The sequence below is a fragment of the Lissotriton helveticus genome, chromosome 6, assembly GCF_964261635.1.
Source record: "Lissotriton helveticus chromosome 6, aLisHel1.1, whole genome shotgun sequence".
Lineage (NCBI taxonomy): Eukaryota > Metazoa > Chordata > Amphibia > Caudata > Salamandridae > Lissotriton > Lissotriton helveticus.
The window spans coordinates 422,582,415-422,600,934 of record NC_136067.1 but is presented as its reverse complement, the minus strand read 5'-3'; the positions used below and the strand labels follow the sequence as shown (position 1 = coordinate 422,600,934).

Below are 18,520 nucleotides of genomic sequence, written 5' to 3'. Positions count from 1 at the left end.
CTACATGAACACAGTGCGGGGGCAGAAGGCGCACTGGAGTTGCTACAAGTCCTACCACACTGTATCAATCGCCTCCTACAGCACTGTAATAATTGCATAGTGCATTACTGTATAATTAAACGCATCTAGCCTGCTGGGAGGCATAGCCCTATACACCAGTCGACGCAGCAGGGCAAAAGATCCCGGGGCGAGTCGGCCATTACCCTACAGACCAAGCCCCCGCTCACGCCTAAGCCGCTGGGCCCCGACAATTGAGGCCACCCCACGCCATGTACCTGCCAATGAGTGCGTGGGGCAGTGCGTGACTGTACATCGCAAAGGCAGATCTTCGGGGACGGAGGCGCCAGAAAATAGTGTTGCCCCAAGCGGAAATCTGGCCCGATGGGCACAACGCCAGAGAGGAGAGACGCTGGGGCGGGGGGGGGGAATGCGGGGAAAGATGGCGGCTCCCCGTCCCTGATAGTCGCGCCGGGGTGCTCTGTCGGTTCCGGGCACCCGGCGTCGAGGGAGCGGAGGTGCGGTGGATCAGCTGTGGTGCCGCTGCGAGAGGTGGAGAAGCAGGGGAGCGCAGCTGAAGTGATCGGCGTCCCCCCGAGGTGCCCGGGAGAAGCTGGCCTAGAGGCCCCGGCGTTGGGGCCTAGACGGAGGACTCTGTAGCAGCCGAATTGAAGACCGCCGCCCGCCCAGGAGGGAGCGGATGAGTGGTGGCGGCCGCCGGCCTTTTCTGCGAGCCCGCGAAAATAACGATATCAGTGGAGGCAGAGATACTGCAGGTATGTTGCGGGGGCCCCGGACAGCCACGTGATTGCTGGGACTGAACCAAGTGCCCCCTCAGATCCCGACCTGCATCATGACACGCCCGCTGAAACTAAAAGCCCCTCTGAAACTAATCAGCATATACCCCCGGGAACAAATCCCTCTACAGCAATAGTGTAGACTATCCCAGGTTCGTGAGGTCATACCCCTGGAAAGAGCCCAATAGAGGAGGGAGCCTCCCCTGCTGATATCGCTCCCTAATCTATACCATAGGAGAACCAGCGCATGCCACTGAGACCCACCACACACCTTCACACAAAGCATCAGCAGACTACACCCAGTAATGTACAACTTCTGCCGAAGTGCAGTTCTCAACATTCAACTGTAAACTGTGCTTTGTGTACGCTTGTGCAACTATTCAAGCAAAGTACAGAGGGATATTTCAGTGCACAATGCATAATTTAGCATAACTTGCGTGGTGGACTTACATTTTATATACAGGATTGCAAAGGTAAACAGCTGGTAACACATGCCCCGTGCAAAGCCACCACCCATAATAGTGAAAATGACAAAAGGGGTGTTGGAATACCAGATAGACATTCTGAGTTTCCATAACAGCTGTTACTTCACTCCGTGAGCAACTCTATATTGAGAGTCTTCTAGGGGCCCACTTCTTAGGTATTATTGGCAATCCAGGCTCAGGCTGTGGTTGCACAGTTGCTCCACTAGTACGTGAAATGATTGTAACACTGCAGGCTGTAGACCCTACATACTACTAAAAGGCAGCAGATGCTCCCGAACTGATGGCTCAGCGGATAGGCTGCCTCCCAGATTCCAGAGCCTTGGATGAACAGACGGACAACAGCAGTATTATGGAAGAGCAAATGACTATTGTCATGTGACCTTTTCTTCTCATGGTTAAGTTAGAAACATGGGTCAACGCCTTAACGGACGCTAGACGCCAGCAGTATCTTCCCTCGTCCCTCACCAGTTATAGCTTGACTCGTATATCCGGCATTATCCTGTCATGAAAGACGAGCAGGTGCGGTAGAATGCATTTCCGCTTCGCACCGACGAAGAAATTCCATTTTTAAATACCGCTTCGGTAGCGTTGATTGGGTCATTGAAAAATTAGAGACCTTTTACAATTCCTTGATAAAACTGTTGCCATAAATCATTGGTATTTTCCGTCTGTTTACACGGTTTTTCAACCCGAGCTGTGTTTCATTCATCAGACGCTTTAGCATATGATCGTGGTTATTTTTATATAAAGGTGTTCACAACACTCATGTAAGGACTGCAATTGTCTTCAAGAAAATCCGACCATATAAACTGTAGGTTTCGTACATATCGAGTAAAAGATCAAAGACAGACGCACCCTGTCCCTGCTTTTAAAATTTGTGTGGCTCCTGAGGAAGGCTTTGTCTTGTACGCCGAAACGCGCGTCGAATAAAAATTCTTGCCACTTCCTTTTTTTAAATACCAACTGTTTTTTTGATTATTGTTGGCTTTTGTTATTAATTTAAGTTTATTTTAACTGTGTATCTAAAATTGTGACAAATATTTTTAATCTAATTATTATGTGTACAATGTTTTGATTGTTAAATAAATAACATATGAAATTATGTGCATTTACCTCAGTGTCCGTCCCTCCCTATACTAGTTCCCTTGGTTTTAATATGATTGCCTAGGAATTTTTGCACATGTAAGTTAGAAACAGTGCAGGTCCCGGGATTGTTCATAAACAAGACTAACTATACCTCTTGGTTAAGGCCCCAGGAGATTGATATGCGCAGGGGGTTAATATGAACCTATTAGCTTAGGGCTAGACCTAGAATTTGCTAAATATCCTAATTATGGCACATCCTAGACGGACTTCCATACAGTCATATCTTGCCATGACAGTACAGTAAGATAATACCCAAAAGAGAGGACCCCTCCCAATTGAGCTCCACAGGAGTAAGCACAGTAGCAAATCTGCAATATGTATGATATTCAGGTGCCAATATGAATTTCCACACAGCCATTAAAGAGTCACAACGCGGCTCGTTGATCCCCCTAGCACACTTAGACGTGTAATTCTATGGAGTGCCTGCTCTACAGTATTAGAAGAGACTCAAAAGACGCCAAATACATGAAAAGTGACTGAAAATTAACACCTTTGGCATACTGATTCCACACTGTTGTGGTCTACGTACATCTGTTCTGACAGTCGCACTATCTTGTTTTGAGATAATGATAGTTGGAGTCCAGTAAACGCTCAAAATTGCCTTACAAATGCGCAAGAGCAGGCGTCCATCACATACATGTAAACTGAGCGCACAATTACGCACCTCTCCTGGACCGATAAGTCTGCTGTGCACACATGACCCATTGTTCGGCACCTCTCCTGCGGGTGACAGGCGCTCATACACACTTGCGCTGCGCGCCCCTCACACCGTGTCTGGTCCTCGCAATTCCTCTGCATGGCCACTCATTTACATGCCCCTCCTTTACATGCCCTCCGACCACAGCATGCAGGGATAGGTGCTTCGCACATAACGACAAACATGCCTCAGACACCTGAATACATATATCATGTAGTGGACGGCTTGCTCTAGTAAAGGCCCCTTAAAGGTGGGCACTCAATCCCATAAATATTTTAGCCACAACATACTGTATCTGTACGCTGGTGGCCTGAAACACTGCACATCTCCTGTACACCAGCAAATGGTTGTGTGTACATATTGTCCACACTATGCAGTAGCATTTGCTTGGCTGGTGTATCGCATAAGTCCTAGAACTGGATCCTTGGTCACCTGTACATACTGATCACCTCATGCATGGTTGGCTTACTGTTTGTCTGGAGTAACACAGATCTCTAATATGGGCACACAGTTACACGTACACATTCTTCACCTCATACAGTTATAGCCTGCTGCATAGCCTGAAGTATCACACGTCTTGCACAGGGGCACCCAGACACACGTACACATTAGCGGCCTTATGCAGAGTACACTAGCTGGTGATTAGGTGTACCGCACACCTCAAATGCAGGTACTCAAACCCATAAACATACTGAATATATCATCTTGACTTATATGCGCTCTGACACCTATGGGCAAAGGCCGCGCTACATAAAAACTTGTAACTAGACAAAGCTACCGCTCCTGCCCCGCAGCATGATGGAAGCATGAACCATGGCTTGTATTAATTGAAAATGGTTCTTCTATGCGGCGCTCTGACCCCTAGAGCAATGTTTGCGCCAGAGCTTGGTACAATTGTGTAACCTGCACACGCCACTCTTTTCTTGAAAGACAGCTTGTAATCTGTACACTAGTAATTTTCTCCTCCTGTGTCAATACTGTTCCTACTGTGAAGCGCTCTGCCGCCTACATGAACACAGTGCGGGGGCAGAAGGCGCACTGGAGTTGCTACAAGTCCTACCACACTGTATCAATTGCCTCCTACAGCACTGTAATAATTGCATACTGCATTACTGTATAATTAAACGCATCTAGCCTGCTGGGAGGCATAGCCCTATACACCAGTCGACGCAGCAGGGCAAAAGATCCCGGGGCGAGTCGGCCATTACCCTACAGACCAAGCCCCCGCTCACGCCTAAGCCGCTGGGCCCCGACAATTGAGGCCACCCCACGCCATGTACCTGCCAATGAGTGCGTGGGGCAGTGCGCGACTGTACATCGCAAAGGCAGATCCTCGGGGACGGAGGCGCCAGAAAATAGTGTTGCCCCAAGAGGAAACCTGGCCCGATGGGCACGACGCCAGAGAGGAGAGACGCAGGGGCAGGGGGGGGGTGGTAAAGATCATAGCCCCCCAGGGGTGCCCGGGAGAACTTGGCCAACGCCGCGGGCCAAGGGACGGCTCGTGGAGGCTCGCGCTGTAGGAAACACCCGCACAAAGACAGGGAAGAGTGGCGCTCAGCAATATGTGAACATTTATAACTGTACCCAATAACACGTTCGTTTTTGTAGGAAGAGGATATTAAGTGATTTAAAAATAACACAGCATGGTGTGCCACCGCTGGAAGAACACTTTAAGTGAATGATGACAGATACTATACACAAACAAAAGTAAGCAGTGGAACCACACTATTGACGATGTTCTGCTTCCGGGACAGCACATACACAAGAAAAGGAAGGCAAACCCATACAATTAATGAACAAACACAAGCTAACCTCTAGCCAACATCACCACAAATATTCGGCTGATTAGTAATCGAGCTTTAAATTTAGCAAACAATGTCAGACAGCTGGGCCCTGAGATACCGAGAAAGTGCAATAGAACCCTAACACTCATACGATGTAAGCACATCTTAGCTCACGGAGGCCTGGGATGGGCGCCATGATTGATGAAAACACATCATAGCTCACAGAGGCCTGGGATGGGCGCCAATGATTGATGTAAACACATCTTAGCTCACAGATGCCTGGGATCAAATAATATGCATGTAAAACAGATTGACAAAAAAGCCTATCAACGGTAAGCAGCGGGCTGAACGAAAACTCACAGTAAGTATTGGTATTGTCCACAAAAGATCTTCAACAACAGTTGGCGGGACCTAAAAAGAAATAAATAAAAGGTTATGTATCAGGGAATTAATGATCAGAATTAAAATGAGCAATTACCTCTGCTTTCTCCAAACTATGCGCATGATTTTGTTTTCTGTAATTTCTTTCAACCCTTCCTGTCTTTCTATATTGCTTTTTTGCATCTTCATTTGCCAATAGTTACCCTTGTTTTGTTCATTATCGATAAATGCTTATTATAGAGTAGAAAAATAGTTGTAAGATTTGTGGCCCACCACATTTGATTATGTAACATGATGGTTTTGTCTTTGAGCAAGCTAAAATATGGTCTGTGCTTTGATCCTTGTGACTTTGACCTTGAATTTATACAATAAATCGATAGCAAAATAAAATGAATGGGTGGGTATTCGATGGGTAAAAGTATTTATTTTCTTTTTTTACTTTATAGAACATTAACAAATAAACAAGGAGACAGGAAGAAAAATGAACAAGTAAGTGTTTTCTAGCAAAGTTATACCACAATTGGCAAACAATAAACTGTGTTATAACTGACATGATCTCTTTTGATGTATCCTTAAACTAGAATATGGTGTTAAAAACGTTATTGAATAGTAGCAAATATTTTTATTGTATGTTTAATATGAAAGATTCCAAACAACAAATAACTGGTGTACCAAATTAGGTTTGTACAGTAGGAAAGTCAAAACATATTAGCAATTCAATTTGTATTTTAAAATCTTCTTTTTATAGTACAAATAAGTTCACATGTGCAGGGAAGAACACCTTGGCAAAGGGTGCATAAACTGTGTGCACATCACATACATACGGCTATTGCCTCTAACACAAGAACTTTGGGGATAACGGGATTGGTGCGATCCTCAGTAGCGGTCCCACTGTCGGGTTCAGTTGATAATCTGAAAGATATTTAAAAAAAACAGCAGTAGTGCAAGTTGTGGACAGTTACAGGCAATGCATTTGAAGGAAAGTTTGACCCTGGGAGCCAAGCATAACAAGCCTGTCTACTCAAAACACGAAGTCACACTAGACTCATTGTGCAGACCCCCCAGGATATAGCGGCATGGATTAGCAAATTTAGCGTCACAAAAATGAAAATTTAGCGGCACAAATATGGAAATTTGGCGGCAATTTTGCGGCATTTTATTTGGCTATTTTTCCTACAACAAACACAGATATCTTCGTTTTTTTCGTTATTTAACAACATGAAGCTATGTATATTTGGTTTATTTACAATGTAGACACCTTGTTTCCTTCGAAAAGCAAAAGACTGCCCGCAAGATCGCAGACATCCACAGCAGCTTCAACGCCACGACCGCCCCAAGAAACACTGAGACCTCTGCCCCCACGACCACCACCAGCACCAACCGCATACTCTCCTGGACCAACATCAACGACGACGACACCATCACGATCATGAACACCATCCTCTCCGGATCTCAGTCAGACCCATGCCCACACCACATCTTCAAGAAAGCCAGCACAGCCATCACACCCCATCTCCGGAAAATCATCAACAACTCCTACGAGACAGCAACCTTCCGGGAGAGCTGGAAGCACGCCGAGATCAACGCCTTACTCAAAAAACCCAAGGCGGACCCCAAGGACCTCAAGAACTTCCGGCCCATCTCCCTGCTCCCGTTCCCGGTGAAGGTCCTCGAGAAGACAGTCAACAAACAACTGACCAGCTACCTTGAGGAGAACAGCATCCTGGACCCTTCCCAGTCTGGGTTCCACAGCAACCACAGCACCAAAAATGCCCTCGTCGCCGCCACCGTTGACATCAGGACCCTACCTGACAACGGAGAAACAGCAGCCCTCATCCTCCTGGACCTGTCACCCGCCTTCGACACAGTCTGCCACCACACACTACGAACACGCCTCCACGACGCTGGGATCCTAGAGAAGGCCTGGCGTGAACCTCCTCCTTCCTCTCCGGCGTTTGTTTATGTATAGGAAGGTGTCTCTTCCTGCACATAAGCAAACCTTAAATGCCAGTTTGTAACTTACATGTGTGTTGCTTCATGCAGCACACATGTAAGTTACAAAATGGCTTTTTTTAAAAAGGTTTGTTTATGTACAGGAAGGGACACTCTTCTGTACATAAACAAACCTTGGCATTTTGCATTTTCCATGTGTGCGACACAAGGCAGCACACATTGAAAAAGCAAAAACGAGGAGAAATAAAGCTTTTCTCCTCATTTCGCTACCTTAAGACCAGATTTTTCCTGGTCTTAAGATTAGCACTACCTCCTATTTACGCTGCCCTCGTGAATAGGAGGTAGCGCCAAACTTAATCGGTGTTGCGGTGGAACGCCCACCGCAACACCCACCGCACTCCCATTTCAGGCTAAATACAGCGTGAAGGGGTCCTATTCTAAAGGCAGAGTTAGGTCACGTTGGGCCACTTAACGTGGCTTAACGCTGCCTTGTGAATAGGGCTAAGACCCTAGCGTCACAACAACGTCACTGAAAGTGACGTTGTGGTGGCGATGGGGGCTTGAGAATATGCCCCTGAATTTTCAAGGGTAACTTGATCAGTTTGAAAAGATTGCTCAATTCAATTTGTTTATTTTCGGAAGATTGTTCCATAAAACATGCAAACATACACTACACACCATTATATTGTGGTTGCATAAGTAGAAAAGGCAAAAGGGTTTATCAATAAGATCAATCCGTTATTAAAATCTTCATAAAACATTTGTTAAAACTGCTTAGTCTAAAAACTTGTACAGCTTAAAACAAAGTACATCTTGTGCATGAAAAGTATAGGGGTCAGATGTTGTAGCTGATTTGCATATTCTGATATCACAGTCATTTTAAAAGTACACTGCTTGTCCCAGTTCCTGGGTTCCTGCAAAGCAAGGGCTTTGATGGCAAATCGGAGTTTTAAAAATTGATTTTACTCAATCAATGTCACACAAGGGTGAATCTGTGTCAAATGAAAATACTTTTAACTTCAGGAAACTCTTTTGTGGTAGTCTATATGCCTGGCGGTCCGTGGATTCAATCCACAGTCCTATGTGTCCCCAAACACTACCATTTCTACTATTAAACATACGGAGAACAAAGGGAATTTGAAAAAGTTTCACTATTCAGGCAGTCATTAAGCAAACTCACCATTATACTGCGATCATAGCAATGTTATCTGCTTACCCATACAATTCTACGTGCTGTAGGACCAGAATATCATGAATAGAAAATTAACCAACTTGTACCCTGCATGTACCTATGGACCGAGGACTCTCTCTATTTGAAAACAACCTGCCCCTAAGAACATCCTCTAATTCTCATTCCCTTGGAATACACTTGATACCTCATTGGCTTTTATTATATTAGATCTTTTTCTTCAGTTCCACCATAGCTAAATAACACCTAGAGATGGAAGCACCGTGCACTCAAGTGTATGAAAATGCTCAGTCACTAGATTTTTTACCATCAGAACTACTTTTCTTCGGGGGTCGAAAAGCATATTGATAATGTTTTAGTGTGCTCGGTTTTTAAGGAAATCTATTCTTGCAAGAGGAACAATGGACTTAATTTTTAGACTTTATTTTTTTCGGGAAACGGCCACTACAACGCGGCCGTTTCAACGAAAAGCTTAACCACGCATGCATTACAACGCATGCGTGGTTACAACGAAAACCTTTACCACGCATACGTTTACTACGAGGTACGTAGTAAAGGCATGTGTGGTAAAGGGTACAATTAAAAAATGGGGGGTGAGGGGGGTTCCCCCCCCTAAAAAAAACCCACTAACCTTAATTAGAGAAGTGCAGGGAATCGGCATCGTAGAGGAAGGAAACAGCCGTTTTTTTTAATTACATAACACGTCACCACGGAAAAACCGTGGAGAAGGTTATGCGTGAAAATAGTATTCCGTTGTAACGCATGCGTGGTAAAGGCATGCGTTACAACGGAGTTCGTTGTAATAACATATAACCATTTTTTTCTTTCCTGGGGTGATAATAATAATATTTTCTAGCACTATAACAGCGTGTATACTTTTGACAAGATATATATGTATTCATATCGCACACAATAAACAGTGAGATGGAACGGCGCGCACAGCTTTGTCAAAGAATAAAAAAACATCACACATGAGGACAGTGACGTGGCACAACATGCACAATCTTCGTCAAGTTATGTTCACGCACATGATAGAGGATAAACAGTGACATGGCACGGGTTGCTTTAAAATGGCGTGGAACAGCCTTCACTAAGGCATGGAACAACAGGGCTCAGTTCCATTCACTGCTGCTGCCTACAAGCTACGGGAGGCCTCGCCCGGGCAGTGCCAAGGCCTAGCCACCGTGACTTAGAACCTCGACCGGAATGCAGCACTTTTAAAAGAATAATACTGGTACTTCTCAGAGGCAGCAAGTACTCCGAGACAGTGAAAACCAGCACTTTTATATTTTCAATTTCCGCTCTGGGTACAGTGAGTGAAAATCTGCCCCATTCCTAGAGCTCTAAAATGAGAACCACAGCTTTACACCGAGGTATGCATAGGAAGCAGCTATTGTATGGCTACACGGCGACACCTAGTGACGTGTGTGTCACTTGCAACCAATAAAAAGCCTTCATTTTTTCCTTTTTTCAGGGAGACCCTTTTTAGCGGCCGAATCAGCAAATATCGCGGCCATTGCGCTAATCTGCCGATTTCGCGATTTTTTCGTGAATCGCGAAATGCTGGAGGGTCTGATTGTGCACTGATATTTGTGGAACAGTTTTATTTATTGGAGTCTGCAATTTCAATGACACAGCTTTCTGCCTACAACTAATGGCACGCAGCGTAATCAACTTAGGAAAGATAGTACACACCTAAATGCCTTCAACCCACAGGCCGGCAGCTATGAACGGACCATTTTAAACATTGAAGCAGAAGGAACCATGCAGGAGCAGCCTCCTTGGTGCAGCCTTAGGCCAGCGGAGCCCCTTTCCGCCCAATAAGCAAGTGCGCGGCCGTCCACCTTCCAGCGCGGTTGGCCACGTTGTCACGGCGTATGTCGCTGTGCTCCCCAGTGTCGGGGGCAGCGAGTCAAAACTGTGGGCCCTCTCCGCGTCGTTTGTGGCTAAAAGCAGCAAAGTATTTATATAAAGTCTGGTTCCAAGTTGTGCCAGGATATTTAAAATTGTGAAAAAAATAAAAGTCGCTGTCGAAGAAGATGCGAGATGCAGCCGAAGCGATGCGTTGGTGTTGAGCCACGCAGTGGACGAGATGCGTCAATTTTCTCCACGCAATGGCTGCGATGCATCGGTTCCGAGGGTGATGCGCTGGTTCCTAAAGGTGATGTACCGGGTCCACTAAATGCAACAACGAAGATGCACCTGTTCCGATCCACGCAAAGGTGAAGATGCACCAGTTCTGACCTATGCAAAGGCGAAAATGCACCGGTTACAATGAAGATGCATGGGTTAGCCTGAAGAAGCACTTTAGGCCTCACTTTCAAGGGTTCAGAACTGGAGAGGCACACTTGGCAGTCCAGACTCACAGATGGCAGAGTCCAGGTGCAGACGCAGGTTAGATGAAAGTCTTTTATGTCCCTGAGACTTCAAATCAGGAGGCAAGCCCTTGGAGTCACTCTGGGTTGAAGTGATGCAGGTCTAGTCCTTCTTACTCAGGGAAGGGAACAGAAGGCAGCAGGGCAACACAGCAAGGCAGGGGTCCAGCAAAGCAACTGTTCAGCAGAGAGAAAGTCCTTCAGCAGCACATCAGTTCTTCTTCCTGGCAGAGTGGTCACAGGTCCAGAAGTGTACTATGTGTACTGCAGTCATGGTGCCCGAGGTATGGTCTTATACTCAGTTGTGCCTTTGAAATGGGGGAGAGTTCAAAGAAGGTTTTGAAGTGCACAGAGGTACTCCCTTCCCTTCCTGGCTCCAGACTCACTGCAAGGGGGTATGCTTCTCTTTGTGTGTGGACAGGATACTGCCTATTTAGATGTGTGAAGCTGTACTAAGATTCCCCCTCCCATCTCCCAGGATGGCTCAACAAGTCACACTGAAGCTTCCTTTGTATGTGGCAGTCTAGAGGGAATACACTAAGCCAGTTGTCACCCAACCCAGACTGAACAGAGTCAGGCAGCAGGCACCAAATGACTAAAGTAAGACAATGGCAACTTTCTAAAAGTGACATTTTGAGCACTGCAATTTAAAATCTGACTTCACCATCAGTTGTAATTTTAATTTGTGAGATCAGTGATAACAAACTTGAAAATTCTATCTCTAAATAATTGGGAATTACACTTAAAAGGGGTAATAAGGGGGGAGTGGCTAGCAGCCGACTGAAATGGCCGCGGACTAGAGGAGCTCCCGACTCCCCTGGGTCGTAATCCAATTTGTCCGCAGTCATCCACGAGTGTAATCAAAGTGGCAGTGTGGGTACACTTCCCAAGACCCCTATGAAGCTATCTGTCCCACACCAAGAGAAAACGGCACGCAATCGGCACGCAATCGGCGCAGCCCGACTACCGGCGCCTCCTAAATGCGGGGAAAGATGGCGGCTCCCCCTCGCTGATAGTCGCGCCGGGGTGCTCTGTCGGTTCCGGGCACCCGGCGTCGAGGGAGCGGAGGTGCGGTGGATCAGCTGTGGTGCCGCTGCGAGAGGTGGAGAAGCAGGGGAGCGCAGCTGAAGTGATCGGCGTCCCCCCGAGGTGCCCGGGAGAAGCTGGCCTAGAGGCCCCGGCGTTGGGGCCTAGACGGAGGACTCTGTAGCAGCCGAATTGAAGACCGCCGCCCGCCCAGGAGGGAGCGGATGAGTGGTGGCGGCCGCCGGCCTTTTCTGCGAGCCCGCGAAAATAACGATATCAGTGGAGGCAGAGATACTGCAGGTATGTTGCGGGGGCCCCGGACAGCCACGTGATCCCTGGTGCCCCGCTATGCGTTTCGACTGAGGACTGGGCCAAATTTGAGAGCCGCGTGCGAGAGACGGCCCTGCGACAGGAGCGTCGTGGCCTCCGCCCCCTCCACCCCACCGGCCCCTCAGGCCCTGGATGTTGCCGGCAGATTGGGGTCGGTGTGGTCTTTGTGGGGATGTTATGCAGATGACAGGAGGGACCACAACACTAAGCAGAGTCCCGGCTTGGCTTTGGAACAGTTACACTTCGTGACTTCAGCCTGAGGCTACTTTGATGGACGCTGTGATGCCCTGGCAGGGTGAAACCAAAGGTATATCTGCGTGTTTCTGACGGGACCCCTTGTTACCTAGGATACTCCGGCACAGAAAAACATTGCAGCGTGCCAGCTTATAAATCAACGGGGGATACTGCAGGCTGGAGGGTGCCTATGCCAGCAACCATTGACGCGGATAAACAGCAACGGGTCTAGAGGGAGGGGTGCGGACTCGTGCTGTTGCCCTGGTTCGGACTAGCGGAGCAACGTCCATATAGCGAACAGGACACCTTTGGGAGGACTGATGGTGACTGGACTTGCCTCCCAACCCCCCGCCGATGTCAAAACGTTCGCAACTAGACAACTACGAAGGAAGAGCCCGCCGCAATAGTGTTCGTATTTTAGGGGTTCTGGAAAAATCAGAGGGGCCTACTGCAGATCTATTTGTGGAGGAACTCATCACGAAGCATCTCAAGCCGAAGACTCTGTCCTCCTATTTTTCGATTGAAAGGGCCCATATAGTGCCAGGGGGCAGACCGAAACCTGGAGCCCCTTCCGAGACCCATCATAGCACGAGTCTTCAAATACCGCGATAGGGTTATCATCTTACAGACGGCATGCTCGGACCCCTCTCTAAAGATGGAGAACTACGAGGTTGCCTTCTACCCTGAATTTACGGCTAAAGTTCAGGCACAAAGACGTAGCTTCCAGGCCGTGAAGAGGGAACTGAGGGACAGAGAGATCAAGTATGCAATGTTATTTCCTGCGAAACTAAGGGTTGAATCGGCTGGTAAATCCTGGTTTTTCAATTCGCCAGAGGTCGTTTGGGATTGGATGGAGGGCTGGTCCACAGTGGGAAAGCAAAGAAGAGACCGACAGACCCGCCCAAACCTGCGCAGAGATGGTCAGGGGGGACCGGACAATAACCCCCCGGACGCTAACCCTAGTCACCTGGAGGAATAAGAATGAGACCCAGAGGTCATGGCATGGCCGGCCCATACTGGGACATTCGGGAGAGCGCAAGTAATGGGGTTTGGTGGGGGGGTGAGAGGGGGGTCTCTGTTTACAATTGTGTGATTTGCTATTGTGGAGTTACTTCCAAATACAGGTATGCCCTGTTTGTTTATCTGCAGATATTATGGGGGAACTCCGATGTGAACAGAGTGGATGGCTATATCTTCAGTTTCTATGATCTGACCCATGGGGGGGGGGCAACTTTCCCTGTGCACTAGTACCTTCCTGGGGAGGGAGAAAAGCACTCTGCCAAGTTTGGGGGTGGGTAGTTTTGAATCCACGGGCAGGGGGGCAGGAGGGGCAGGGAGGGGGGAGGAGGTGAGGACGGGGGGTAGGGTTTCTTTCAATGTTGTCGGGTTTATTGAGGATCGGACTGACTTGCTACAATGTTTGAATACGCTAGTAAATGTAGAGTTGCATAGACTTGGGTTGTTTATGGATGATCGAACTGCTTAGCTACAATATGTGATCATGTTAGTTAATGTAGAATTGCATGGGATACAGCTGTTTTTTCTTTACTCACAATACGTTAATTATAAATTGAAGATTCAACGACAGTTGCCGAATATACAATATGATGTACTCTCCTACGCAGAATTGATCCGTAAACAGGGACATAAGGTAAAATATGGACATGGGGATGGGTAGTAAACATATTTTAACTGTGATGTCCTGGAACGTTAATGGGGTGGGAGATAAAATTAAGAGGGGCATAGTGCAACACTACCTAAAGAGACACTCACCGGACGTTGCCCTGCTACAAGAAACACACCTACTGGGTCAGAAAGCCAAGGCCCTCACGAGATGGGGATATAGACTCTTGACACATTCAGACTACACAACGGGCTCCAGGGGCACGGCAGTCCTAATGAAGAGATCCACACCCCTAATCGTACATAAGACATGATTGGATAGAATGGGCATATTTGCAGGGGTGGAGGCACAGTGGGATGGGAAAACTGTTAACCTAGTATCGGTCTACCTTCCACCTACGGCTTCCAAGACGGCGTTGGAAGACCTAGGCAGCTATGTAGCCAGACTTCAGGAAGGGGTGCTAATCATGGGGGGGACTACAACTTGACGATAGATGATACGGAGTATCGACACCCACCTAGGCCAGAGATAACAACCAACTACCAGAGTTCATACAAGCACTAGGTCTCGCCGATGTTGGCCAGGCGCTCCACCCAACCGACAAACAATATACTTTTATCTCCAACACACACCGCAGCCTCTCCCATATTGATTGCTTTCGTACGCATCTGACATCAGTAGGTTCATTTGCACAATACACCATCTTGCCTAGAGGGATCTCAGACCACTCGCCGGTCTGCACACAATATACACATTAGGAACGACAACCCGCAGCCACCCTGACGATCCAACCATGGTTACTACGTAACCCAGATATTTGAGATGAACTCCGCAAGCAAACGGGGAACTATTTTACTGAAAATGTAGGTTCAGTAGATTCTGCTCAAATAATATGGGAAGCATTTAAGGTGGTTATCAAGGGGGTGGCCCGGTCGTTAAAGACGGGATACCTTATTAAGCAACATGAACTCCTGGTAAAAGTGGAAAATGAACTCCTAGAAAGGGAGATGGAACATTCGCTTACTCCATCGCCCGATACAAGTCATCGGTTGTTCCTGAAGCAAGAGGAATTTAGGATAAAGGCTAGGGAGCAGGCAGTGGCCAAGCAAAACGCGATATAACATAGACTATATGAACTTGGGGATAGACCCGGCAGAACATTGGCGTGGCTGGAGAGACGGGAACAGGGATCCAGATGGGTCCAGATGCTGATAACCATAGATGGGGAAAAGGTAACAAGACCACTGGATATAGCGAACTTATTTGGAGAAGGTATATACCCCCTCTACAACCTACACAGCTGACGACTCCCGTCAATTACTCCAGGATAGTAATGTTCCCCGTAAATCAGACATGGAGAGGGACGAGATGGATGCCGACCTCTCCATGGAAGAGATCGGCAAGGCCCTGGGACAGCTTAAATCAGGAAAGGCCATGGGACCCAACGGTGTACCAGTAGAATTTTTAAAAGCGACAGCCTCCTTGACTGATCCTCATTTGAAAGCCATGTATGACAAGAGCTTGGAGGGTCAGCTGCCTCTGGATCAGCGTCTGGCCTCGATCGTTGTTATCCACAAACAGGGTAAACCAAAAGACATGTGCAGCTCTTACAGACCGATCTCTTTGATTAATGCCGAGACAAAGATATTGGCGAAAGTATTGGCTAATAGATTAACATCGGTTATTACGACACTGATCCATCCAGATCAATCCGTATTTATGCCATGGCGTAACACGTCTCTCAATTTGCGTTGTGTGCATAATGCGGTGGCAAGAAGGCTGTACATTGAGGAAGATGTAGCGATCCTCTCGCTTGACGCCTCTATGGCATTCGATTCCATAGAGTGGCCATATCTATTTGAGGTGCTACGGAGAACGGGGCTAGGCCCCAAATATGTGGCCTGTGTAAAACTCCTATATACGTGAGTGCTGGGGCAGGTGAAGGTTAATGGTTTCACATCACAAACGTTCAAACTCCGCAGGGGCACAAGGCAGGGATGCCCGCTATCCCCGCTGATTTATGCCCTGGTGCTGGAGCCACTGGCGGCCTGGATACGTAGAGACATAATGGTGCGTGGCCTGCGCTGGGCGGATGAGGTGGAGGATCGTATATCACTGTACGCAGATGATATCCTACTGTATTTGTCATCCCCGTGTAAGTCTATCAGTGTAGTTTTAGACATATTTACAAACTTTGGTAAATACTCAGGTCATGCAATAAATTGGCATAAATCAGTCCTGTTCATGTTGACAGGGGTAACGCCATGCCTCCCACCACGATGTGCGTTATCGGTGGGTACAGACAGTTTCCGCTACCTGGGAATCTTTATTACGCCGGTCCCATCCAGATTTTTCGATTCAAATTTGGCCCCGCCTCTTGCCAGGTTACGCGTAGACGTGAAACACTAGAGAACTCTACCTCTAACATTGGTTGGGAGGGCGGCATTGTTTAAGATGCTAGCCCTTCTGCAATTTTGTTTATGTCCTCCAAAACTGCCCCCACAGAATCCCAGACTCGTACTTCAAAGCGGTAGAGAGTGAGGTCACCACATTACTGTGGGATGGGAGAGCCCCCTGAATTGCTCGACAGAAATTGACAAAAGGATGGTACGACGGAGGCATAGCCCTTCCTGACCTACAACGGTACTACTGGGCATCACAATTAGTGACAGTCAACCATTGGGTGTATTTCCCCCCGGATGATCCGGCGTATGCTCTGGATAGATACCAAACCGACCGTTTGGTATATATGGGGGCTCTCTACACTTCTGATAAGAAGAATTTGGGGAAATTCTTTGGACCAATCAAACATACCCTTGACATTTGGAGTTTGGTCAAGGCTCAATTGGGCTAGGCTGACACTCTCTCGCTAGCCACGCCGTTGTTGTTTACGCAGAAGTTGGGAAGACTGGGATACCACCCGGGATTTGATAAATGGGACCTTCTAGGAATATCCACAGTGAAAGACCTGGTCCAGAAAGGGGCAGTTTTGACCTTTAGAGAGCTACAGGACAAATATCAGTTATCCGAAGGAGAATCGTATAGATATTTACAAATCAGGCACGCGCTACACACAGCTTTTCCATCCCTCGCGGACATTCCAGAGTCGTCGCCACTCGAAAATCGCCTACTTGATGGACCCCTTAGATCCAAAGCAATATCTCTAACGTATAAGAAATTAAGCAATAACCTCCCGGATTCATTCTCGAAACTCAGGGATCGGTGGCAGGAAGACTTGGGCCCTCTAGAGGACGAAGACTGGCAGAAGGCACTAATGTCCCCGCGTGAAGCAGCCATACCTCAGAGACTTCGCCTGATGCAACTTAAAATACTTCTCCGATCATATTTTACTGGGGTGTTACTGGCTAAAATAGGAACCAGGCCTGATGACAGGTGTGTAAAGGGCTGGAGCCAATGGGCCACATATTATCATTCTCTGTGGACATGCCCCAAGGTACACCCATTGTGGGAGGGAGCCACGACTCACATGTTTAAGGCCCTGGGTAAAGATATACAATTGACGCCACATCTGGGGCTATTAAACATTTGGGAGACCACTGACTTAACAGAGACCGAACAACTGTTCACAACACTGGGGTACACTCTGGTAAAGCGAGAAATAGCCAAGGGTTGGGGAGACCATAACTCACCCTGTATCAACCTATGGGTCAGGGAAATGGATAGATGCATGTTGGCGGAGACAGAGGTCTACAAGGCAAGGTGCTGCCCAAAGAAATGGGACAGGAAATGGTCACACTGGAACAAATACAGGGGAGATCTTTGTGTCTCACCCACGGTGGAAATGGAAATGTGTAGACAGGAGAGGATGATAAGAAATGTATCCTAAGTAATCTATGTATAAAATTGAACTGAAATATGCGGATAATGTACAAGATGACATTCACTCATGTAATGTACTTCTGATTACCTTCAATAAACAAAGTTTAAAATTTTTTTTACAAAAAAAGGTGTAATAAGGTCATTATTCCAGTGTTATCCTACGGGAGAGATAGCCCTTGCCGTGGTGAAAAATTAATTTGGGTGTTTTTACAGGGTATGTAAAACTTAAAAGCACATGTTCTGCCTTTCAAATACATTAGACCCCTCCCAGTGGTGTATATAGGGCCTACCTTAAGGATGACCTAATTGCATAAAAAGGGAAGGTTTAGGCTTGGCAAGAGATTTATCTTGCCAGGTCAAAGTGGCAGTGTAAACTTCACATACAGGCTCTGTAATGGCGGGCCTTGACCATGGTTAAAGGGCTACCTAAGTGGGTGGCACAATAAGTGCTGCAGGCCCACTAGTAGCGTTTACTTTACAGGCCCTGGGTCCATCACTAGGGACTATAAGTAAATTAAATGTGCAATTGGGGGTGAACCAATATTACCATGATTATGGAACAATTCTTTTTTATTGAATTCCACCACACATTTACACAGCTATGTGCCTACAACCATTGGGCCATATGCACCATGTGGTATACAGCTCTTTGCTTGCACCCC

At 47.2% G+C, this 18,520-nt stretch overlaps 1 protein-coding gene across 11 annotated transcripts in view; it reads left to right on the top strand.

Annotated features, from left to right (window-relative positions):
• DCDC2C (doublecortin domain containing 2C) overlaps positions 1-18,520 on the top strand; it is a 5,988,712-nt gene that overhangs the window by 729,581 nt on the left and 5,240,611 nt on the right. For all 11 annotated transcript variants that reach the window (XM_078647857.1, XM_078647853.1, XM_078647855.1 and 8 more), the window contains one exon: positions 5,734-5,776. In XM_078647857.1, coding sequence (XP_078503983.1) covers positions 5,734-5,776 — 43 coding nt within the window. The remainder of the gene's footprint in view (positions 1-5,733; positions 5,777-18,520) is intronic.